This window comes from Cetorhinus maximus, chromosome 29 (genome assembly GCF_964194155.1).
Source record: "Cetorhinus maximus chromosome 29, sCetMax3.hap1.1, whole genome shotgun sequence".
NCBI classification, from domain to species: Eukaryota; Metazoa; Chordata; class Chondrichthyes; order Lamniformes; family Cetorhinidae; genus Cetorhinus; species Cetorhinus maximus.
The window spans coordinates 25,666,122-25,691,984 of NC_135907.1; the positions used below are offsets into that span (position 1 = coordinate 25,666,122).

The 25,863-nt window shown below is 44.4% G+C and overlaps 1 protein-coding gene across 1 annotated transcript in view; it reads left to right on the forward strand.

Annotated features, from left to right (window-relative positions):
• Nucleotides 1-25,641, forward strand: part of LOC144669355 (inositol 1,4,5-triphosphate receptor associated 2-like) — a 184,654-nt gene extending 159,013 nt beyond the window's left edge. The window contains exons 15-19 of the mRNA XM_078531724.1: nt 9,036-9,097; nt 21,537-21,592; nt 22,213-22,388; nt 23,633-23,691; nt 25,615-25,641. Coding sequence (XP_078387850.1) covers nt 9,036-9,097; nt 21,537-21,592; nt 22,213-22,388; nt 23,633-23,691; nt 25,615-25,641 — 380 coding nt within the window. The remainder of the gene's footprint in view (nt 1-9,035; nt 9,098-21,536; nt 21,593-22,212; nt 22,389-23,632; nt 23,692-25,614) is intronic.
• Nucleotides 25,642-25,863: the final 222 nt, after the last annotated feature.

The following is a 25,863-nucleotide window of genomic DNA, read 5'->3' on the forward strand; positions in this document are numbered from 1 at the left end:
AAATGAAATGTAATAATCTTCCCTTGTTTATTTAGGAAAACTCTGTAAGTTGTAGAAGTCCCTTAAACTCACCTTTGAAATTTAACAGCTGAAATTCCAAGTCCCTACACATCTCCTTGTGCAAATTTTTAAACCCAACCTATTTACTTGTAAATCCAACCTCACCATAACCTCTCAATACAAATGCATGAACTTAACACCTTTACCTTTCATCTCTCAGTTCCCACAGATAATCTGGCTTTACTAACCTCCCAGTTGAATTAATCATAGACACAGCAGAATTTTATGAGTCGGCGAGCGGGGGCGGGGCCCACTCGCCGACATGTAAAATGACACGCGGTGACGTCGGGGGTACCTTCCGACGTCACCACGCCCAATTTAAATTTTCAGGAAGGCGCGGGCATAGCAAAATCAGCTGCGTGCCCGCCGACCTGTCAATGGCCAATTGAGGTTATTGACAGGATTAGTTAAGTAATTAAAGGACTTTCCCGTCCAACCTTAAGGTTGGTGGGTAGGCAGGCCAGGAGCCCCGGCGGGAACTAGAGAAAACATGAAACCTCACAGGCAGGATGAGGTTTCATGTAGGCTTTAAGAAATTTTAATAAAGATTTTGTAAAAATTATGGAAATGTCCCAACTCATGTGACATTGTCACATGAGGGGACATGTAAGGGAAATTTTACTTTTCTATTTTTGTCTTTTTTACATGTGCAGCCGATCTCCCTGAGGCTGCACTTAGCCTCAGGGGGATGAGTGCGCTCTTTTGTGCACATGCACGAAAGAGCGCACTCTCGATTTTGGGATTCCCCCCGCCTGCACAGGGAGCGCATAGTGCTTCTGTGCGGATGTCATGCTGGGCGGGCCTTAATTGGCCCGCCCATGTAAAATGGCACCGCGCTTCCAATCGGGGGTGCCAATCGCAAGCGGACCCATACGCGCCCACCCATCAACTTCTCCCCCCAACGGGGGGAAAATACAGCCCACAGCCTTCTTTACAGAATACCACCATATTCCCAAAATATTAAAGTAATAACATCCATCTTCACAGAGGGAACATGTGGCTAAGAGTGATCATTGTATTATAAGGTTTGGATTAGTAATGGAGAAGAGCAAGGAACAATCTAACATTGAGCTTCTAAAGTGGAAGAGGGCTAACATCAGCGGGATGAGAGGAGATCTAGCCAGGGTAAAATAGAACCAAAGACTGACAGGAAAAACTGTAATGGAATAATGGGTGATCTTTAAGGAGCAGATGCTTCAGAATCATAAAATTGTTACAGCGCAGAAAGAGACCATTCAGCCCAACACATCTGCACCAGTTTTCTGAATGAGCAATTCACCTAGTGCCATTGCTCCACCTTCTCCCCATAACCCTGCACATTCTTCCTTTTGAGGTAACAGCCTAATTCCCTTTTGAATGCCTCAATTGTATCTGCATCTACCACACTCATAGGGAGTGCATTCCAGACCTTAACCTTGCTGCATGAAAATGTTCTTCCTCATTTCGCTTTTGCTTCTTTTGCCAATTACTTTAAATCTGTGCCCTCTTGCTTTTGTTAGGACTATGCAATGATAAAAGTTTGAGGTACATTGCAACAAGGGCGAAAGTATTGGAGCCAAAGCCAGAGCTCCTTAGATGACAAGGGAGATAGAGATTATGATGAAACAAAAAAAGGGTTTATGATGCCTGTCAGGTAAATTCTTCAAGTGAGAAACAAGCCAAATACAATAATTGAGAAGGGAAGCGGAGGGGAAAATAAGACTGGCAGGGAGAGAATATGAGAATAGAGTGGTAGTTTACATAAAGGGAACTTGAAAAAGGCAGGTTGTGCTTGTCTAAACAATTTTTTTGATGAAGTAACAGAGAAGGGATGTTGTTTATATGGATTTTAAGAAGGCGTTTGACAAAGTGCAACAAAAAAAAAACTGATTAACAAATTTGAAGTTCAGGGAATAGGAGGGGCATTGCCAGTTTGGATAAAAAATTGGCTGAAGGACAGATGACAGTGCGCTATGGCAAATGGCTGTTTTTCAGACTGAGTTATGATAAATAGTAGTATTCTCCTAGGGTCATTTCTGGGACTACTGCTTTTTTTGATACATATAAATGACTTTGATATACCTGCATATAGTCCTGATATCAGAGCTCACCCTGTGCTGGAAAAATGCCTCTTTTATGACTCTTTCCCTTTAACTATTACTTATAAATCTACGCTCCCTGTTTATTGACCATTCCGCTAATGGAAATAGGTCTTTCCTTCCACTCTAGCCAGGCCTTCATAATTTTATGCACTTCAATTAAATCTCCCCATACCATCATTTTTTAAAAATCCATTTATGGAGTGTGGGTGTCACTGGCTAATCCAGTATTTATTGCCCATCCCTAATTGCCCCTGAGAAGGTGGTGGTGAGCTGCCTTCTTGAACCCCTGCACCTGATGTGGTGTAGGTACACCCGCAGTGCTGTTAGGAAGGGAGTTCCAGGATTTTAACCCAGTGACAGTGAAGGAACGGCGATATATTTTCAAGTCAGGAGGGTGAGTGACTTGGAGGGGAACTTCCAGGTCGTGGTGTTCCCATGTATCTAATGCCCTTGTCCGTCTAGATGGTAGTGGTCATGTGTTTGGAAGGTGCTGCCTGAGGAGCCTTGGTGAGGAGCAGTGCATCTTGTAGATGGTACACAATGCTGCCACTGTTTGTTGGTGGTGGAGGGAGTGAATGTTTGTGGATGGGGTGCCAATCAAGCGGGTTGCTTTGTCCTGGATGGTGTCAAGCTTCTTGAGTGTTGTTGGAGCTGCACTCATCCAGGCAAGTGGGGAGTATTCCATCACACTTATGACTTGTGCCTTGTAGATGGTGGACAGGCTTTGGGGAGTCAGGAGGTGAGTTACTTGCCGCAGGATTCCTAGCCTCTGACCTGCCCATGTAACCACTATATTTATATGGCTAATCCAGTTCAGTTTCTGGTCAATGGTAACCCCCAGGATGTTGATAGTGGGCGATTCAGTGATGGTAGTGCCATTGAATGTCAACGGGCGATGGTTAGATTTTCTCTGGTTGGAGATGGTCATTGCCTGGCACTTGTGTGTCACGAAAGTTACTTGCTACTTGTCTGCTCAAGCCTGGATATTGTCCAGGTCTTGCTGCATTTGTACATGGACTGCTTCTGTATCTGAGGAGTTGCGGATGGTGCTGAACATTGTGCAATCATCAGCGAACATCTCCACTTCGACTGGCATAAAAATGTATACGTAAACACGTGAACAGGCTTATCTTACAGCGGGTGATGGTTGCTCGACACTCCAAATAAAAAAAACCATGGAGAACTGAACCAAACAACTAAACAAAGGGGTTGGCGTGACCTGAGATAATAAAGCAAAGGACGGAAGCTTCCATCCTCAAACAGTCTTCTGCTGTCCCTTCTTGCCAATCGGAAAGTGATCTGAGTGAGAGGAATGACACCAACACAAGCAAGGGTAGCTTTGATTGAGGAAGCCAACTCTTCAAGTTGCAAGAGGGGTAATACGCTTTACCTTTAAGTCTTTGTATGCATTATCTGCATCCTCCAGCACCTCGCAGCTAGATACTCCAGGATGGCTGTGCTGTAAAACCGCTGCAGCTCTGTGTCTTTTTGGCCTTGCTCTGAGGCTCCTTCACCTGTAACCCATGCACCCAGTGACCCTTTTTTTCTTGCTGCTCTCTGGGGTTCCTCCAGCTCCTCTGACACTTCTCCATGACACTCGTGGCCTCTGGTTCTGCCCCTTCGAGTCCGGCAAAGAAACTGCGCTCTCCTTGAAGCACCCCTCCCACGGGCAGTGATAAGTTCCCCAGCCCGGTGCTATCCACCAGCAGCAGCCAGCAGGGATCCAGTCGACAACCACCACAGCAGCTGCAGGGCCCAGCGCTAGTCGGATACAGTGCTACCTCCTTGCTACAATAGGAATCCAGTTTTACAGTGGTGCTGGCTTTCCCCAAGTCCACGGTGAAAGTAATGGCAACCAAAATGCTTTGCAAACTCCTACGCAAAGTGCTGATAACTACTTGAGGACATGTGTGACAGCAGACAAAGCATCTGACTCCTCAGCATGGGTTATGTAGAAAGCTGTCATGATGAATTCAAATTTCTAATTTCAACCTTCCCTGAAAATCAAGTAAATGGATTGCTTGTGGATGACAAACCCTGTCGCCTGCTCCCATGGATAATGATCCAGCTAAGAGTGATCTGAACAGCAGCTATGGACCACTACAACAAATAATGTGGCTTTACAATCTGGTCATTGTGAGAACTACCATGGTTTTAAAGGGACACTTTCACTATTTGGGTAGATCAGGAGAGGCTTCAGTGTGCTCTAGTTGTAGCCTGCCCTAACATACAGTTAGGTCTAGAAGTTTACATCGTTGAGAAGAAGGGTTAGCTTAGTTGGAGGCAGAACTGTATGGAGGATGTCATAATGACCCCTCAGTCCCTCCCACAAGGGCAACGGAACACATCGCACAAGTTTTCTGTGTAACAGTCTATTTATAACATGAAGGCCTTAACTCCCTCTGCCCCATTTTCAAATAACGGATCATTCTCTCAACCCAGTACACATCGCCTAGAGCATTGCAGTGCTGTTTGTCCCAAAACAAGTGCCAGTAATCATCATTACATTAAATGAGTCAATAAATGCATCCTTTTCTGTATGACTTATAAAAAAGCACAACATCAATGCATAATCTATTTTGTTACAAGCCAACCTACGTACTTATTCTAACACTGCTTCCCCATGGCTTTCTTCCACATGTTCCGGTGCTTTTAGGTGCAAAGCCAGGACTAGTATCATGGAATCAAGGTGACCCTCCTCTTATGACAACTGGTTTCTTGCAAGGAGTTGTTGTTGGATAATCTTGGGAACTTGATCCTGGTTCAGCTGCAGTGGTGTTCTGAGGGGAAGAATGATGCAACTTAACCAAAGTTCATTTTGATGGGTTAATTTCTGGAATTGTTACTTTTAGAGAATTGGGTCATTGGATTTTTTTGCAGCAGTGATTTACATCCTGAGGGTGAGAGAGTTGGCACTTAGTGGCAGTACCATCATCTTCCAGGTGGCATGAGTGACATCATTAGATGGGGGGTGGACTGGAAAGTGGAGTTGAGATCCCACTCAGATCAGCCATGATCTTATCAGATGAGGGAGCAGGCTCAAAGGGTTGAATGGCCTACTTCTGCTCCTAATTCTTGTGCTCTTGTACAGTGTCTCCTGAGCCCAGTTTTATCTATGAGAGTTTGTAGGTCAGACTCCTTTGTGACATCATCTTCTCTGTCTGCCCTGGTTGTTTGTTTGCCTGTGCTAGCTTCTACTGTGATGGCCATTCTAGAAAAGTACAGAACATTTCTGAGAGATGCAGCCAAGCTGGCTGACAGTCACAAGGGAAGTCAAGGAAATGTGTCATTGGTGCGTTTTGGAGAATCTATTTTTTATAGACAGACATGTTAGCTAATTTTTATGCAGCAGAATCTCAGAAACAGCAATATGACGAATGAGTAGCTAATTTGTTTTATTGATATTAGTTAACGATAATTGTTGGCTGCAATAAAAATGTTAGAATCAGTAAGAATGATCATGATTGCGAGAAAAACAAAATGGTTCACTAATTTGTTTTAGGGAAGGAAACCTACTGCCCTTAACTGATCTGGCCTATATGCAACATCAGCCCAACACCAACGTGGCTGACTATTAACCACCCTCTGAAAGTGGCCTAGAAAAACACCCTGTTGGACCAAAAGGAAGAAGCTTTCCCACTATCTTCTTAGGCCAATGGACAATGAATGCCTTCCATGTGATTACCCTCTCCTGAGAAAGAAATAACAGGATGACTGGGACTCTGTTGTTTTCACACAACCTTTTCCACTGAATGATGCCTTCAATCACAAATAATTGGTGAATAGTTGGCAATTAATTCATAACATGATTAGTGGAACAACCACTAACAACCCAACAATATAAGTTGAACAAAACCAAATGTATTTTTTTTAGTCATTCATGGAATGTGGCTTCGCTCTTTGGGCCAGCATTTATTGCCCATCCCTAGTTGTCCTTGAGAAGGTGGTGGTGAGCTGTCTTCTTGAACTGCTGCAGTCCATTTGGTGTAGGTACACCCACAGTGCTGTTAGGGAGGGAGTACCAGGATTTTGACCCAGCGACAGTGAAGGGATGGCGATATATTTCCAAGTTAGGAGGGTGAGTAACTTGGAGGGGAACCTCTAGGTGGTGGTGTTCCCATGTATCTGCTGCCCTTGTCCTTCTAGATGGTAGTGGTTGTGGGTTTGGAGGTGCTGTCGAAGGAGCCTTGTTGAATTCCTGCAGTGCATCTTTTAGATGGTATACGCTGCTGCTACTGTACATCGGTGGTATAGGGAGTGAAGGTTCATGGATGTGGTGCCAATCGAATGGGCTGCTTTGTCCTGGACGGTGTTGAGCTTCTTGAGTGTTGTTGGAGCTGCACTCATCCAGGCAAGTGAGGAGTATTCCATCACACTCCTGACTTGTGCCTTGTAGATGGTGGACAGGCTTTGGGGAGTCAGGAGGTGAGCTATTTGCCTCAGAATTCCCAGTCTCTGACCTGCTCTTGTAGCCACAGTATTTATATGGCTAGTCCAGTTCAGTTTCTGGTCAATGGTAACCCCCAGGATGTTGAAAGTGGTGGATTCAGCGATGATAATGCCGTTGAACGTCAAGGGGTGATGGTTAGATTCTCTTTTGTCATTGCCTGGCACTTGTGTGGCACAAATGTTACTTGCCACTTTTCAGCCCAAGCCTGGATATTGTCCAGGTCTTGCTGCAATTGGAAATGGACTGCTTCAGTATCTGAGGAGTCGCGAATGGTGCTGAACATTGTGCAATCATCAGCGAACATCCACCCTTCTGACCTTATGGTGGAAGAAAGGTCATGGATGAAGATGGTTGGGCCAAGGACACTTCCCTGAGGAACTTCTGAAACGATGTCCTGGAGCTGAGATGACTGACCTCCAATAACCACAACCATCTTTCTTTGTGCTAGGTATGACTCCAACCAGTGGAGAGTTCCCCGTCCTGATTCCTATTTCCTCCAGTTTTGCTAGGGCTCCTTGATGCCACACTTGGTCAAATGTGGCCTTGATGTCAAGGGCAGTCACTCTCACCTCACGTCAGGAGTTCTGCTCTCTTGGCCATGTTTGAACTAAGGTTGTAATGAGGTCATGAGCTGACTGGCCCAGATGGAACCCACACTGGGTGTCAGTGAGCAGGTTATTGCTAAGCAAGTGACACTGGTTAGCACTGTTGATGACCTGTTCCATTACTTTGATGATCGAGAGTAGACTGATGGGGCGGTTCTTGGCCCGGTTGGATTTGTCCTGTTTTTGTGTACAGGACATACCTGGTCGATTTTCCACATAGCCGGGTAGATGCCAGTGTTGTAGCTGTACTTGGACAGCATGGCTAGGGGCGCGGTAAGTTCTGGAGCACAAGTGTTCAGTACTATTGCCGGAATATTGTCAGGGCCCATAGCCTTTGCAGTATTCAGTGCCTTCAGCCGTTTCTTGATATCATGTGGAGTGAATCGAATTGGCTGAAGACTGGCGTCTGTGATGTTGGGGACCTCCGGAGGAGGCTGAGATGGATCATCCACTTGGCACTTCTGGTTGAAGGTTGTTGCAAATGCCTTATCTTTTGCACTGCTGTGCTGGTCTCCTCCATCATTGAGGATGGGGATATTTGTGGAGCCTCCTCCTCCAGTGAGTTGTTTAATTGTCCACCACCATTCATGACTGTTATGCCTGGTGCTGCTCATGGAATGCCCTCCTGCACATTGAACCAGGGTTTATCTCCTGGCTTGATGGTAATGGTAGAGTGGGAGATATACCGGGCCATGAGTTTGCAGATTGTGTTTGAGTACAATTCTGCTGCTGCTGATGGCCCATAGCGCCTCATGACTGCCCAGTCTTGAGTTGCTACATTGGTTCAAAATCTATCCAACACAACATGATGGAGGGTATCCTGAATGTGAAGGCTGGACTTTGCCTCCACAAGGACCGTGTGGTGGTCACTCCCACCGATACTGTCGTGGACAGATGCATCTGCAGCAGGCAGATTGGTGAGGATGAGCTCAAGTATGTTTTCCCACGCCAAGTCTAGCAGCTATGACCTTTAGGACTCGGCCAGCTCGGTCAGTAGTGGTGCTACTGAGCCAGCCTTGGCGATGGACATTGAAGTCCCCCATCCAGAGTACATCCTGCGTCCTTGCCACCCTCAGTGCTTCCTCCAAATGGTGTTCAACATGGAGAAGTACTGATTCATCAGTTGAGGGAGGGTGGTACGTGGTAATCTTGACTTCATGGGATCCAGAGTCGATGTTGAGGACTCACAGGGCAGCTCCCTCCCGACAGTGTCGACACCCCTGCTGGCAGAACAAACCCAGGGATGGTGATGGTGGTGTCTGCGACATTATCTGTAAGGGTGGCTGTGTCAGGCTGTTGCTTGACTAGTCTGTGAGACACTTCCCCCCCCCCCAGATATTCGTAATTACGGAGGGTCGACAGGGCTGATTTTACCATTGTCATTTCCAGTGCCTACGTCGATGGTTTGTCCGGTTTCATTCCTTTCTTGGGGCTTTGTAGCGGTTTGATGCAACTGAGTGACTTGCTAGGCCATTTCAGAGGGCATATAAGTGTCAGCCACATTGCTATGGGTCACATGTAGGCCAGGCCAGACCAGGTAAGGACGACAGATTTCCTTCCCTAAAGGGGCAACAATCATTTCATGGTCATCATTAAATTTTTATGCCAGATTTTTATTGAATTCAAATTCCACCATCTGCTTTAGTGGGATTTGAACCAGGGTCCCCAGAGCATTCCCCTGGGTCTCTGGATTACTAGTCCAGTGACAATACAATTACGCCATTGCCCCCCCCCCCCCGATTTTAAACCTGAGTGCTGCAACTTGAAGGAAAATGCAAATATTCATCATTTTTAGCTTATTTTACCTATGCTTATATTTCTACCTTTACTGTTTTGCAGGACAAATAGAGCTACTTTATGAAGAGCTGTTTTTGAGAAAGGAAAAGAGTATGGACAGTAGTGTAAGTAAAAACATAAATCCCAGGGACTTAAATACCACTAATTTCATGCAGATTAGGGAAGTCTAGGGTTGATTCCTTCTTTATGCTGAGTTTGCTAACTTAATTCAGCTTAGTAGCACTACAACTGGATTCTGTGCCCCTGAGCTAGAAAGGAGTAACATTTACCTTATTTTCCTGTTCACTATGCATTGCCTCCTTTAACATTAACAAAAAAGTACAAGATGCTTCACAAATAGGCTGTTGGTTACATTTCTGTACATCTGAAGAAGTCTTCGTAGTCATACGTAGGTTAGTCTTTATTGACTTTTAGAACTATTTACAAATATACAAGCTAGAAGCCGTCTCCATTCTGCTAGTACACGTGGCTCTGTCCAACACTCGGCTGAATCCCTGTGTGGGTGGTTCTGTACTCAGTCCCACGTTAACCCAATATGTGCCACACCCTTATACTACACCTCCCTTAATTCTTTACCCAAGTATTTTAAGTGATTACAGTTTACCTTATGTCTTACATTGTCATTACTACTTTATCACTACCCCATCTCCCCTCCTTCAAGTCCTTGAATTCAAAGGTTCATGTGGTTTGGAGGCCTGAAAACCCTTCCATATCTCGTTCCCACTACTTTTGGAGGAGTAGTAGACTTTAGGTTTTGAGGTTCCTGGCATCTGGGTATGTTTTCTTCTTTTGGGTTGAACTGCAATTGGTTGGTTCGGCTTTTGCGCTTGTTTCTGGTTGCTACTCTAACTTGTTTCTTGCAGAATGGATGAACATTGTAGCCATCTCCTTGGTACTTTTTGCGCTCCTTCCGTTGTCATATGGGTTGTCGTGACATATGTGGAAGTTCATGTTTCAAAAATGAAATCCTCATTCCAACTTGTTTCACAATTTTATCAAAACTTTTGAGTATTTTCGTCTTTTCCAGTTGTTTTTTGAGCCTATGAATCTTTTCATGCAGCTCAGCAACTACTCTGGCAAGTTGAGTTGTCTCTGTTTCAGAATTATCTGTGCAACTCTTAATATAAGTTTGACAACTTCATCTGGGCATTCAGTTCTGTTTGGAATTTTTTTCCATGGTCATTGACTGCTCCTTGGACTCTTTCAATTCACTTGTTAGATTGCCAGTCTGTTTCGTAGAATTTCTCCTGTTTGCTTTCAAAGTCTGGATTTGCTCTTCCATGTTGTGTATCTCAACCTTCATGTTGTTCCCGATTGGAGCGAAGTTCAAGAAGTTCATCAGTTTTGGTTGTTAATTCTGCTTTCAAGCAATTGTTCTGATGCATCAGCATTTCTTTCTCCTGTTCTAGGCATTTTGCACGATGCTTACTAGAGACTTCTGATGCTTGAAGTTCATCAAGTTTTAATTGAAGATTGATCTTTGTCAAATTTGCTTCTATAAGTTAGTCATTTAAGCATTTTGAGTCCCCTTTCAAGTGTTCTACTTCCTGTGAGCAATTCCAATGTTCTCATTAGTTCTTGTTTTTCATTTACAAATTCATCTTTTGTATGTGAAAGTTGGTTCTCTATGCTGATCAGATTTTCTTTAATAGAGCACAACTCCTCTGCACTATTCTTCAAGCTCACCCTCTGTAATTGCAATTCTGCCAGTTGTTTTTGAGACACTTCACACTCTTTTCTGAGTAGTTTTACTTGATCTTGCTATTCTTGGTTCTTAATTTTCATCTTTTCACATGTGCCTTTGCAAATGTAGGCCGGGAGTTTCCAGATGCGGCGAGCCATTCAAATCTCTGTTGACTTTGGCGGGACCGGGCCGGAAAATACCACCCATAATGTTTTCCCAAGTTTCCTTCCAAATGTCCAACCATTTTCTTCAGCTTTGTAGTCTCTTTTTTTTTTGAAAAATATACTTTATTCATAAAATATCTGGAAGAACATTACAAAACATTTCAAAATCGCCATCACGAAAAGTACAATCAGATTAAACTTTTACAACATGGATCACGAGGTGCATCAATACAATCAGTGAATATTACAATAATTTCAATATGGTCATTACTGACAATTAGACAATGGTATTGGAGTTATCAACATACATCATGTTGCACTCTGAGGTGCTTCAATATAATTATAATACAATTAGTATTCAATCCATACATTCATTGTGAGCTGTACAGCCCGAGGGGCTCTAAACAGTTCCCAGCCCTTCGGTGCCCTATGGCAGAAAGGTCTTAGACAGCGACCTTTCCCCATTGCGCCTTTGAGGCAGCTGCCCCAAGCTTTAGTGCGTCCCTCAGCACGTAGTCCTGGACTTTGGAATGTGCCAGTCTGCAGCACTCGGTCGGGGACAACTCTTTGCGCTGGAAGACCAACAAGTTTTGGGCAGACCAAAGAGCGTCATTCACCAAGTTGATGATCCTCCAGCTGCAGTTGATGTTTGTCTCGGTGTGTGTCCCTGGGAACAGCCCATAGAGCACAGAATCCTGTGTCACAGAACTGCTCGGGATGAACCTCAACAAAAACCACTGCATCTCTCTCCAGACCTTCTTTGCAAAGGCACAATCCACAAGGAGGTGAACAACGGTCTCGTTCCCACCACAGCCACGTCGAGGGCAACGTGCAGAGGGGGTGAGACTCCTGGCGTGTTGGAAGGATCTGACGGGGAGGGCCTTTCTCATCACCAGCCAAGCTACGTCTTGGTGCTTGTTGGAAAGTTCTGGCGATGAGGCATTCTGCCAAATGACTTTGACAGTCTGCTCGGGGAGCCATCCCACAGGATCCACCCTTTCCTTTTCCCGCAGGGCCTCTAAGACGTTACGTGCTGACCATTGCCTGATGGACTTGTGGTCAAAGGTGTTTCTCTGCATAAATCTTTCCACGAGTGACAGGTGGTACGGCACGGTCCAACTACTTGGAGCGTTCCGCGGCAGTGTGGCCAGACCCATCCTTCGCTTGTAGTCTCTTTCTTGTACCTCTTGGATCCCTGGTGGAATCTAGAACATTCCTGAGCCTTCTCAGCCAATTGGTTGATCAGTTCATTTAGAGTGACATTAAGTTCAGAGTGACAAGGGCCAGTGAACTTTGGTAGGAGTTGTTTATAGGCCACTAAATAATAGCGGTAATGTAGGGCGTGGTATAAATCAGGAAATTAGAGATGCATGTAACAAGGGTAATACAGTGATCAAGGGGGACTTCAATCTACATAGAGACTGAGTAACCTAATTAGCAGTAATGTCCAGGAGGACAAATTCCTGGAATGTATACACGATGGCTTTCCAGAATAGTATATTGAGGAACTAGAGAATGGGCTATTTTTGATCTAGTACTGTGCAATGAGAAAGTGCTAATTAATAATCTCGTTGTAAAGGAGCCTTTGGGGAAGAGTGACCGTAATATGATAAGCGTTTACATGAAGAAGTTTACATGAAGTTTGAAAGTAATGTAGTTCAGTCTGAAGCTAGGATCTTTAAACAAAAGAAATTACTAAGATATGAGGGGCAAGTTGGCTGAGGTAGATTGGGGAACTACATTTATAATGGTAGACAGTACTTAAAGAATTTCTACACGGTTTGCAACAAATCTATATTCCTTTAAGGTACATAAAACCAGTAGGAAAAGTGATCCAACCATGGCTAATAACAGAAGTTAAGGATTCCATCAGATCAAAGGAAGAGGCATATAAAGTTCACAAAAAAGTAGCAAGCCTGAGGATTGGGAGCATTTTAAAATTCTACAAAAGAGAACTAAGAAATTGATAAAGAAAGAGAAAATAGAATATGAAAGTAAACTAGCGAGGGACATAAAAACAGACTATAAAAGCTTCTGTAGGTATGAATAAAGGAAAAGGTTAGTAGAGACAATTGAAGGCCAATAACAGGCAGAGAAAGGAGAATTTACAATGGGTAATAAGGAAGTGGCAGAGAAACTAAACAAATACTTAGGGGAGGATTTTCCCCTCGTTGGGCTGACGCAATGGGCGGACCCGGGAGCGGCTGCGCAATGGTCTGCCGCCCGCAATCGGGCCCTGACCGCAATTTCACACTGGCTGCCTGGGTTGGGGGGAGGCCGAGCGCGGAAGTCAGCGCATGTGTGCGGGTGTGCTTACAGAAAGCTTCCTGAAGGCACAGAGCTGCCTCAGGGAGCTGACGATTTTACACATGAAAAATAAAGTTTTTAAAAATAGGAAAATGTTCCCTCATGTGACTCTGCCACATGAACAGGAACATGTTAGAAATGAGATTTAAAAATGTTTATTTTATTTGTAATTAACATCGGAAACCTCATCCCGCCCATGGATGAGGACTCCTCAAAAATCCAAAGGCCACTCGGCCTTTTTGCTAGTTTAATTAATTTATTAATGGCTTAACAGCCCTCTTAATTGTCAGCATGTCCTCCAACCAAAATACCGTGTGAATGCGCAATGACGTCGGGACGCTTGCTCGACGTCATTGTGCGCTATTTCACGCTCATGCATATTGGGTGCACGCCTGCACGCCGAGGTGAAAATTCAGCCCTTTGTGTGTGTCTTCATGGAGGAAGACACAAGAAACCTCCCTGAAATATTAGGGAGTCAAGGGACCAGTGATATCAAGGAACTGAAAGAAATTAGTATTAGTAAAAAAGTGGTGCTGGAAAAAAATTAATGGGGCTGAAAATTGATATCCCCAAACCTGATGTCTACTTCCCAGAGTGTTGAAAGAGGTGGCTGTAGAGATAGCGGGTGCATTGGTGATCATCTTTCAAAATTCTATATATTCTAGAATGGTACTTGCAGATTGGGAGGTAGCAAATGTGACCCCACTATTTAAGGAAGGAGGGAGAAAGAAAATAGGGAACTAAAGACCTGTTAGCCTGACATCAGTAGGAGGGAAAATGCTAGAATCACTTCTAAAGGATGTGATAACTGAGCATTTAGAAAATAATGGTGAGATTGGACAGAGTCAACATGGATTTATGAAAGGGAAAAAGGAAATCACATTTGACATACATGTTGCAGTTTTTTTGAGAATGTTACTAGCAGGATAGACTAGGGAGAACCAGTGGATTGGTGATTTTCAGAAGGCTTTCGATAAGGTCCCACACAGGAGGTTAGTAAGCAAAATTAGAGCTCATGGAATTGGGGAAATATACTGACATGGATTGACGATTGGTTAATGGACAGAAAACAGAGAGTAGGGATAAACGGATCATTCTCAGGTTGGTAGGCTGTGAACTAATGGGCTACCACAAAGATCAGTGCCTGGATCCCAGTTATTCACAATCTATATAATGATTTGGATGTGGAGACCAAATGTAATATTTTCAAGTTTGCTGATGACACAAAATTTGGTGAGAATGTGAGCTGTAAGGAGGATGCAAAGAGGCTTCAAGGAGTTTTAGACAGACTAAGTGAGTGGGCAAAAATATAGCAGATGGAATATAATGTGGAAAAATATGAAGTTATCCATTTTGGTAGGGAAAACAAATACAGAATGTTTCTTAAATGGGAAGAGTTTGGGAAATGTTGATGTCCAAAGAGACTTGGAGGTTCTTGTTCATAAGTCATTGAAAGCTAACATGTAGATGCAACAAGCAATTATGAAGGCAAAAGGTATGTTAGCCTTTATTGCAAGGGGATTTGAGTCCAGGAGTAAGGAAGTCTTGCTGCAATTCTATAAAGTCTTGGTGAGACCATACCTGGAGTGCAGTTTTAGTCTCCTTACATAAGGAAGGATATACTTGCCATAGAGAGTGCGCAACAAAGGTTCACCAGACTCATCCCAGGGTGGTGGGATTGCCCCATGAGGAAAGATTGAGGAGACTGAGCCTGTATTCTCTAGAATTTAGAAGAATGAGAGGTACTGTCATTGAAGTGTACAAAATTCTTACAGGGCTCAACAGGGTAGATGCAGGAAGGATGTTTCCCATGGCTGGGGTGTCTAGAACCAGGGGACACAGTCTCAGAATAAGATGTAAGACATTTAAGACCAAGACGAGGAGGAATTTCTTCACTCAAAGGGTGGCAAATCCTTGGAATTCTTTATCCCAGAGGGCGGTGGAGGCTCAGTCATTAAATGTTCAAAGCAGAGGTCGATAGGTTTCTAGATAACAATGACATTAAGGGATACATGGATAGTGTGGGAAGATCGCGTTGAGGTGGCTTAATCATTCAGCCGCGATTAAGTTAAATGGTGGAGCAGGCTGAAAGGGCCAAATGGCTCCTGTGTTCCTATGTTCCTAAACTCATTTTGCTTAATTTCGTAATTTTCCAGAGGCACAAACTTTGACCTGAGGGACCCTTGTAGCGTGTGATGGTCCTTTAGCAGGTTTGCCTTTACTTTGCAAAGTGCAATTATTTCGTGTTGCGTTTTCTTGTACTTTAACAGAGTCTTATTGAGTTTGTTCTGCTGTTCCTCCATTCTGCTATTCAAGGTAGCCTTTATTTCTTCATGCTGCTACTGTTTTTGAATTTGATCTTGAAGGACAGTTAGCTGTTCTTTCAACTGTTTATTTTCCTATTCAGCCCATGCCTTCTCAATCTGTGCTTCAGTGCATTGCCTTGTTACTACTGATAGTTCCAACGCAGCTTTTTCTGAAGTAGTATTCAAAATTTTTAACTCCTTATGGGCGCCTGACCCGATCGGGCAAGCATCCCGACGTCATTGCGCACTCGTGATATTTGTCGGCGGGCACACGCAAGAGTCGGCAGTATGCCCGCTGACAATTAAGAGGCTTAATAAGGACATTACAGTATTAATTAACAGCAATTTTTCGCTGACTGTCCAACCTTACGGTTGGCGGGTGGACGGATCAGCCAGGCAGCCTTTGCATTTTTCAAGAAACCTCATCCAAGGGCGGGATGAGGTTTCCATAATTAAATAAAAATAAATTTAAAATGTTTGGGCAGAATTTTTATAATGCATATGTTTAGGTGAGTAAGTCCGATGTGTGGAGATATTTTTCTGCATTTATAAATCTTTATTTGATGGCTTTATATTCTTCAGCTCCCTGAGGCAGCTCTCTGCCTTCAGGGAGCTTTCATTGCATGCTCCCCCCTGCCCACACTGACTTCAGCGCTCGCCCTCCTCCTGCCCCCACCCTGGCAGCGCTGAGCTTCTCAGCGTGCTTTTCATGCTGGCTGGCCATTAATTGGGGGCGGTGGGCCATTTCCCGGCTGCTCCTGGGCCCACCCACCGCACTGGCCTGATGACCCGAAAATCCTGCCCCATGTTTTCCCAGGGGCATGTCCTGGGTCCTCAATGAGTCTTTGAAGGCCGTAACTTCTTTGAGTGCATTTTCTGCCTGCTGCTGTGCCTGTCTGTATATTTGGTTGAGTTTTCCCAACTCCCACTTCCATTTGCTAACAATGGAATTCAGTATTGCTATTTCCTACTGGTACGTTTGTCATGTCTCAGAAATTTGTTTGTTCATACCTCGAACAGTTTGGTTCATCGAAGACTTTAGTTTATCGTGCATTTTCAAAGGTATATACTCAGCTTGAATCTTGTGTTTCAAATCTTGTGTTTCAAATCTTTCAGTTCAGCTTTGCTGTGAACATTTTCCAACCTTATTCCGTTTTCCTTTTGCAGGGTTTGTTTATTTTGGATTTCATCTCATGGCTTCCCTTATTCACATCCAGCTGCTTGCTCCGTACTGCCACCTGCTGTTGCATTTTGGGAAATGTGTTGGGCTGGGCTTCCCAAAAAAATATATTTTCAGGACCTCCAGAAAGAGTTTGGCCTCTCTGGTGACCTTGTGTGGTTTGCTTGGGCAATGTATTTTTCTCTTTTGTAGCTATACTGGGGATTTTCTATCCCTTTTTAAGCTCTGTGCTTTTAATACTTCATTGAAACTGGTTGAAAATTCATCAATGTCTTGCATCAGGATTACTTTTTCCACAAGTTCACCAAATCTCCAGGATAAAAAGGTATTAATCTGGACTTCTCTGACTTACTACTTAGACCTGATGTACGCTGGTAGTTTAGAAATTCTGTTCTCAAGGACCCCAAATTTGCCTTTAGGTTTGGTCTTTGGATAGATCTAAATTGTTCTGGTAGGTTTAATTATGGCCATTCTTCATAACAGGTGAGTACATTTGCAATTTTTTTTCTTCCAAGCTGGCTCCATAAGAACCTTCTCCTTTGTTCTTCCCGTGCTAGTCAAGTTTCGACAGGCTCTGCCACAATGGCGATTGTGCTCAGCTTGAAAGAAAATCAACAATGGCTGCCTGGAATAGCTGCTTGCAGGGTTCTCTTGCTCAGTGTTTATGTTTAAAGTTGCGAATATGTCATATCTTGGCTTTTGTTTGCCTTTAGCTGGGTTTAAAAGAAGAAATTTCCTCCAATATTAGGAAGACCAAAACCATTGTTTTCGATTTCCGCTACAAACTCCACTCCCTAACTGACTCCATCTCTTTCTCCCTTGCAACTGAGGCTGAACCAGACTGTTTGCAATTTTGGTGTCATATTTGACCAGAAGATGAGCTTCCAACCACTTATCCGCACCATCACTAAGACCACCTATTTCCAACTTACTCAAGTCTGCCCCTATTGGCTCAACTGCTGCTGGAACCCTCATCCATGCTTTTGTTACCTCTGGATTTGACTATTACATCGCACTCCTGGCCAGCTTCCCTAATTCTGCCCTTCATTGAATTTACCCTACCGCTCTGTGCTCGCTGACTCACCTTGACTCAAGTTAATCAAGACTTTGATTTTAAAATGCTCATCCTGGTTTTCAAATCCCTCTGAGGGCTCATTCCTCTCTATCTCTGTAATCTCCTCCTGCTCCACAACCCTCCGAGATATCTGTGCACTTCTAATTCTGGCCTCTTGAGCATCCCCGGTTTTAATTGTTGCATTGTTGGTGGCCCTGCCTTCAGCTGCTGAAACCCTAAGCTCTGGAATTCCCTCCTTAATCCTCTCTGCCTTGCTGCATCTCTTCCTTTAAGATGCTCTTTAAAATGTACTTTTTTGACTAAGCCTTTAGCCATCTGCCCCTATATCTCCTTATGTGGCTCGGTGTCAAATTGTATTTGATAATGCTGCTGGGATGTTTATTGCATTAAGAGTGTTATATAAATACAAATTACTGTTGTTGTACAATGGTACTTCAAAATAAACCAGTCTATTAAGATCACAGAATATAAGTTTAAATGAACAAATATTTAAATTTTTTAAAAAGCTGAATGAAGTGCAGTTAGAGGATGGGGGAATAATTGAACTAGGTCAGACACATAATTAGTCCTCATTTTAAAGTTATACATACTGCTCTTGTTTTATATTATCGCTTGTAGTTAAATTATAAAACTTGATGTGGTTTAGCAAGCAGATATGTTCAGTTGGTTTGAGAATAAGGAGTTTGTCCCCAGTACAGGTAGAATAGCTGGAAGATGCAAAACTGAGGCATGGAAATGGCAGGAAGGTTAGTTAGAATCATAGAATGATTACAGCAAAGAAGGAGACCATCTGCCTATTGAGCTTGTGCCAGCTTTCTGCAAGAGGAATCCATCTAATCCCACTCCCCACCTTTTCCCCATAACCCTGCAATTCTTTCCTTTGGGCAGGATCTCCCAGTTGGCGAGCGGGGGCGGGGCTTGCTCGCCAACATGTAAAATGACGCAGGATGACGTCGGGTGGAACTCCTGACGTCACCCTGTGTCATTTCCATTTTCAGGTTGGCGGGGTCGCAACGGGCGGGATGAGGTTTCATGAGGGTTTTTAAATATTTAATAAAGGTTTCAATAAAAGTTATGGACATGTCACAACTCATGTGACAGTGTCACATGAGGGGACATGTCAGGGAAATCTTGCCATTTTTCACAGAATCACAGTGCAGAAGAGGCCCTTCGGTCCATCGAGTCTGCACCAACACGTGAGAAACACCTGACCTACCTACCTAATCCCATTTACCAGCACTTGGCCCATAGCCTTGAATGTTATGACATGCCGAGTGCTCATCCAGGTACTTTTTAAAGGATGTGAGGCAACCCGCCTCCACCACCCTCCCAGGCAGTGCATTCCAGACCGTCACCACCCTCTGGGTAAAAAAGTTTTTCCTCACATCCCCTCGAAACCTCCTGCCCCTCAACTTGAACTTATGCCCCCTTGTGACTGATCCTTCAACTAAGGGGAACAGCTGCTCCCTATCCACCCTGTCCATGCCCCGTTGGAGCCGATTTCCCTGAGGCAGCACTTAGCCTCAGGGAGATCAGTGCACACTCTTGGCACAGGGAGCGCATAGCACTTAATTGGCCAGCCCACGTAAAATGGCAGTGCGCCCCTGATCGGATCCAATCAGAGGCACGCCTGCCCGCGCCCGCTCCTGCACTCTCCCCCCCCCCCCAGCCCACCGAAACGGGGGATTTTTCCCTTAATTTACTTATGTAAGCTGAAAGCTATGATTGAGTCTGCTTCCGCCATTCTTTCAAGCAATGCTTTCCAGATCATAACCATTTACTGTGTAAGAACGTTTTTCCTCATGTCACCTTTGGTTTTATTGCCAGTTACCTTGCATCTGTGTCCTCTGGTTCTTGATCCTTTTGCCAATGGAAGTTTCTCTTTATCTACTCTGTCTAGACTTCTAATGGTTTTGAATACCTCTATCAAATTCGTCTCAATTTTCTCTGCTGTAAGGAGAATAGCACCAGCCTCCCCAATCTATCTGAACTCCTGGGGAGAATTTTCACGTCGGCGTAAAATGATGCGCTGTGACGTCGGGCTTGTGTCCCGATGTCACCGCACGTCATTCTGATCTTTCGTTCGGTGGGCACGTGCCGGAGGCGGTTGCATGCCTGCCGAATTGTCAAAGGCATGTTAAGGCCATTAGGGTACTAATTTAGATAATTAACAGGGCTGCCCGTCCAACCTTAAGGTTGGCAGGCAGGCGAAGAGCCCAAGTGGCCTTCGTGTTTTTCAGGAAACCTCATCCACGGACGGGATGAGGTTTCCTGAAGGTTTAATAAAATCTATAGGTATTTTTGAACAATTCATAAACATGTCCCAGCTCATGTGACACTGTCACACGAGGGGACATGCCTAAATAATTTTTGTTTTTCCTTATTTAAAGATTTCAATATGAACTTAATCTCCCTGAGGCAGCTCCATACCTCATGCGTGAAAGAGCGCAGGCCCCGACTCTCCCTCCTCCCCCCACCCGCACAGGTGGTGCTGAGTGCTACCGGCCATGTGTCACGTAAAATAGTGGCGCAGAGCTGATCGCGGGTGGCGATTGTCTCCCTGCCCGCCCGCACCGGCTCCCGACCGGCCTGCCTGACATGGGGAAAATTCCCCTCCCGTAACCATTCCAGTAAATCTCTTTTGCAACCTCTCTAAGGCCTTCACATCCTTCCTAAAGTGGGGTGTCCAGAATCCACTTGTTGCCAAACCAGTGTGCCTTTTGTTTTCTCAACCTGCATTCCATCTTCAGTTATTTTTTGCACACATATCCTTAGGTCTCTCTGTCCTTGCATCCCCTTTAGAATTATACCCTTTAATTTATATTGCCTCTCCTCATTCTTCCTAGCAAAATGCATCACTTTATACTTCTCTGCGTTAAATTTCACCTGGTACATGTCTGCCCATTTCATCAGCCTGTTCTATTGAAGTCTAGTTGCAGTATGACAAGTTTACATAACCAGTTTCCATTTTAAATATGGACTTTGAAATTTATAATGGAAACATTGACACAGAAGTGTAAAACATGTAGCTGTTGGTAAGAAATTTGGTACTCTAATATATAGCTGAAACAGCCTGCTAAGACTGTGAATAGTGGAAACAAAACAGGAGTTTCAAAATACTATTAGTTGCAATGATGGGAGAGGTGGAGCCTCCTTATTAGGCAGTTCCGTGGGATCAAGAATGACTTATTTGTGCTCTGGTTCATTGGGTTCTGAAATGGCTGATAAGTCCATGTGTGGCAGGTAGTGCTTGAAGTTTCAGACAGGTGAGGTTTTTAGAGATTTGTATGCTCTCTCTCTCTGATGCCCTGACTTCACCTCATACTGTTCCCAAGGAAGTCTCTCGATTTGCTCAGTGCCTTCACGAATGAACTATCTCTGTTTTGGTTGGTCACAAGCCAGGGACTGCCATAAATCAGCGGGAATGTTTGATATCTTCAGGAATGCTTTAAGGACATCCCTAAAGCATTTCTGCTGTGCTCCTGGGACTTTCCTGCTGTGACCGAGTTCCAAGTTGAACAGTTGTTTCGAGAGTCTGGTGTCAGGCATACAAATGACATGTCCCACCCATTGGAGCTGATTTTTATTGATTAGTACCTCGATACAGGGCATGTTGGCTCAGGAGAGGACGCTGCTGTTGGACCGCCTTTCTCGCCACCGGATTTGGAGGATTTTGCAAAGGTACCTTTGTGGTACTTCTCCAGTATTTTGAGTTGCCTGCTGTATGTTGTCCAAGTCTTCAAAGCAGATAGGATCACTGCTGCATGGTAAACCATGACCTTAGTCTTGGGTTTGAGATTCTGGTCCTCAAATACTTTTTTCCTCAGTCTGCCAAAGACTGTGCTGGTACTTTGGAAGTCTTCGTTGAGAAGAGGCTCCCAAGGTATGGAAACTGGTCCACATTTTCCAGGAGCTCACTGTTGATCTTAATTGATGAGGGGAGAAGTTGTGTTGTGAGAGCTGGTTGCAAGAGGACTTTAGTTTCTGGGTGTTTAAGGAAAGGCCCATTTTTTCATCTGCTTTGGAGAAGGAGTCGGCAATGACCTGGAACTTAGTTTCTGAGTGAGCGCACACTCAAGCGTAATGTGCAAACTGAAGCTCAGTGACTGGCTGGGGTGATTTCGATTTTGGTTTGAAGGAGGTGAGATTGAACAGTTTCCAGTTTGTCCTGTAGATTATCTCCATGCCTGTCGGGTAATTTGCTGGAGGTGAGGTGCAGTATTGCAGTGAGGAAAATGGAGAAGAGGGTTGGTACAATGACACAACCTTGTTTGACCCCAGTCTTCACAGGATCTGTGGTGATTCCATTGATGAGAATCATGGCTTGCATGTCATCGTGGAGTGGGTGGAGGATGGTGACACATTTCTGAGGGCAGCCAAATTTGAGGAGGATATTCCATAAACCTTTGCGGCTAACAGTTGAAGGCTTTCTTAATCAGCATTTGGAAAAGGAAAAATGGCTAGTATTTCAAATGTGATCCTAAATCAGTTATTTACCCTCAGTATGGTTTTCATGTCACAGGACATTGTCACTCTCAAGAAGAAGTCAACGATAGAATATATGATTGCTAAAAAATACATCCAGGAGATGAAATATGTACAGCTTGGGAGAATTCTGAAGCTAATACAGAACTGCAGCAACTGGAAAAGTGAAATCCTAATCAACTTTGAAGATGCTGGTAAAGCCATTTTTTTACCACCTGCATGAGCAATAAAGACAGGACTTAAGGTGCAGAAAACTCTTGAATTATTGCATCTGTCTATTTGACATATTGGCCTTGATATTAACTTCCCTCCAAATGCTGGGACGGAATCAGGTTAAGAGGGTTAAAGCCTTAAGTATGGAGAATGTGCCCCAGTACTCCGTTCATGGCAGTGGATATCGGAGTATCCCATTTCCATGGTGGGACATTTCATTGACATACTTACATCGGGCTCCCACAGTGTCATTGGCAACCTGACATCAAATTCACTGTTGCTATGCAGGTTTCCAAGAGATCGGGAAAGCTGGCACTAAAAGGGAGGCAGAAACTGCTGGCTCTACAAGGTGCTTTTTACAGCCCTGCTTGTCTGACACTCATCCTTTCCCACTGCTGCATTTGTTGACTACCATTCATTCCAAGTTCTGATCGTCAAGGGTGCACACTGTTAAGCCTGGCTGGCTGCTGGGCAGTAAATGAAACAAAAATTATAATGAGGTCCTGTCTTTCAAATGGGCAGGACCTCCATGTTACCACTTTATTGGGTTCTTCAGCCATTTTTGGCCTTCCTGTATGTATCAGCGCCATCATGGTTGAATTTCCATAGGGAGGATCTCAAATGTCTGCTGTGACTTTGGCAGAAGATGCATAGAAACCCTGTAGAAATGGCTTAACCATTGCATGGCTTATGTTGTTAAATTTCTATTGAATTTAGGTTGAACTTTGTGATGCTGCGGCCTCATTGTTTGGCCACCAGTCACATCAATTAAAATGCGGTGCACAACTGCAATGTGCAGGCCATAACATAATCTGAACAGTGATTTACAAAATTGATCCTTACATGTATGAGTTACTGAACGGTGAGTTTGTTAGTATCATTCTTTGAAAACCATGAGGTCAATAACATGGTGGTTGACTGAGATGGTATGTTTGTCAGATGCTAGGTCTCTGTGTTATCTCCTGAGTAGCACTCCAGGCACCCATTCCCATTCAGCCATTAAATCAGGCTACTGTTTTGTGTTTTGATCCAAGGTGGACAAAATATATTTATAAGCCAATCTAATTATGTTGTGGTACAAGGCCGGCTTATTTGGATGTAGCTGCGTGGAGTATCTAATGAGTGGGAGTCACAGAACACATTAGCTTCCTCCTGTTGGAGTTGATTACTGCTCTGATAACTAATATTACTCTTTTCTGTCATTTTATTTCTCTTATTTTCCCAGCAAATGCATTAGTACCATACCATGAAAAGTCAGCTGGAGGTGCTGGAGATATTATGAAGGTGAGGTGCCAGCAATGGGTGTGTGAAGGAATGAAGATCCTGTCTATGTCCATTTTGGCACTTATGATAACACACATACACAGATAAATTAATGAGCAGTCAATAAAATGTCCTACATAAAAAACAAAGCCTTCAATTTTGGCCTTATACAAGTACTTGACTAGGCTTAAGTTAGAATACTGTGTCCAATTCTGTTCTTTTAGTGGGAGATATTGAGGTTTTGGGTGGCTGCAAAGGAGGCCACAAAATTAATTCCCAGCTTAAAATACCTTAAATTATCCAGATAGGCTCAATGAGCTGGGTGTCTATGCTTTAGTGAAGTGTAGGTTCAGGAGATTTATAAAATACTGAAGGGCTTAAATATATGCAGACCAATTATTTCAACCGAATAAGTCAGGAGGGAGCTGTGGTCATGTTTACAAGTTTTGAAAGGGAAGAACCAGGTTAGATATTGCACATTCTTTTTTCTCCCAAAGGCCGGGATTTTCTGCTCCTGTTTGCGGCGGATTTTATGACGGACGGGAGTGGAAAATATCACGAGTAGGCCAAAAATCTGTTTTAAATCCAGGTCATGATTGTGTGCTCCAGCTGTCAATGGTAGGCCGCTTCTCCCACCATGGCGTGTTGGGAATGTCATTTCAATATATTTGCATAAGGACTCCTCGCTGGAATCACCTGCCCCACACTGGATCATCAGGACATGTCGGTGTGCAGTTAAACAGCATGTTTCACAAGGGTATATAAGCAACGTGCACCTGGCAACCTGATTTTGAGGTTTGTTCGCCTACCTTGCATCACACAGTGCTCATGGCAATCAGCGCCAGGCTTCACAGACAGCTCCACATTGCTTTCAAGGGGTGTCACAGACAAGTCTGTACCTACCAGACCAGCAGTAAGGCAGCAGTGTTCTTTAATAGGCTGCAGGGTTAGGGCTGCACTGGGGAAGTGGAACTGGCCTCAGGCAGGGGAAGGGTCTGCAGGGATAGGGCTGTTACACAGCGGAGGGCTTGGGGGGTGTGGGGGGGGGGGGGGGGGGGGCGGGGTTATGAGTGGGGAAGGTTACACTCAGACACATGACTGGGGGGAGTGTGTGGGGGTGTGTGGTTATCGTCCTCAGCACCAGGATGGGGAGAGAGTATGTTACAGAATGACAATCCACTCGGAGCACTGAGTGAAGAGGCGCTTCAGTTTACATTGTTGAGCTTGCAAAGATCGTCCCAGTCCAGGGAAGAGGAGGGCATGTCAGTCCAGTGTCAGTCATGCCTAGCATATTGTGCACAGGGTGTGGTCGTAACATGATGCGCCTCAGTCCGTGGGATTTCTGGCATCATAATGGGCCAAAGATGGCACACTCAGTCAGGGGAGGCATCTGCAGCCTACAGATGGGGAAAAGGCATTGTGCGGGTATCTGAGTGTATGTTTAACTGTGCAAGTGGCCTCAAGATGGGGAAGGGTGTGGTCCAAACGGGACATAGGCACATCCACCTCATAATGTTCAGGGGCTAACAAATGGGTATGCACCACAAATGCAATGGGATCAAGGAATACAGGGGGAGGATTGAGAGGTCTGTGAGGGAGGGAGACCTGAACATTAAGCTCCTCTGGGACGATGGGAGGGTGCAAGCTGGTCTGGCAATGAGCCAGCTTCCAACCTGCAGTGACGGTGCAGTACAAAATTAAAATTTAGCCCTGCTGGTGAGGGCTCTGTGGGCAGATTGGAGGGCAGGTGCATAATGAGGGGGCCAATTAAAGGAGCACTCAATTGAACTGTGCATTCTCAAATGAGGAGAGAGGCACACATGAAACATGCCTTTCAATGACAATTCAGGGAATCAGGAAAGTGAAGCAATGATGCGCTTTCGTGCGAGACTAATCCCGCAAAGTGGTACTAATCGATCTCCTTGTTTTAACCCCTGTTTCCAGAGTGATAACAAACTCCGGAGCAATTGAGCGACTGGACAAGCTTCAGAAGCATGTTAGAACCATAGTACCGGACAGTTCACAGAAGAGAAGCCTCAGGCCTCCTTCAAATACTCTCACTTCCTGACCAAACATTTACCCTCATGTTTATTCCAAAGAGTATTAGAGTGAGTGAATGAGGATCCCAGCATCTGGGCTGAAAGCAGCACATCCAAGCACCTGGTCAAAGCAATGTCATAGCAGTTGGTCATG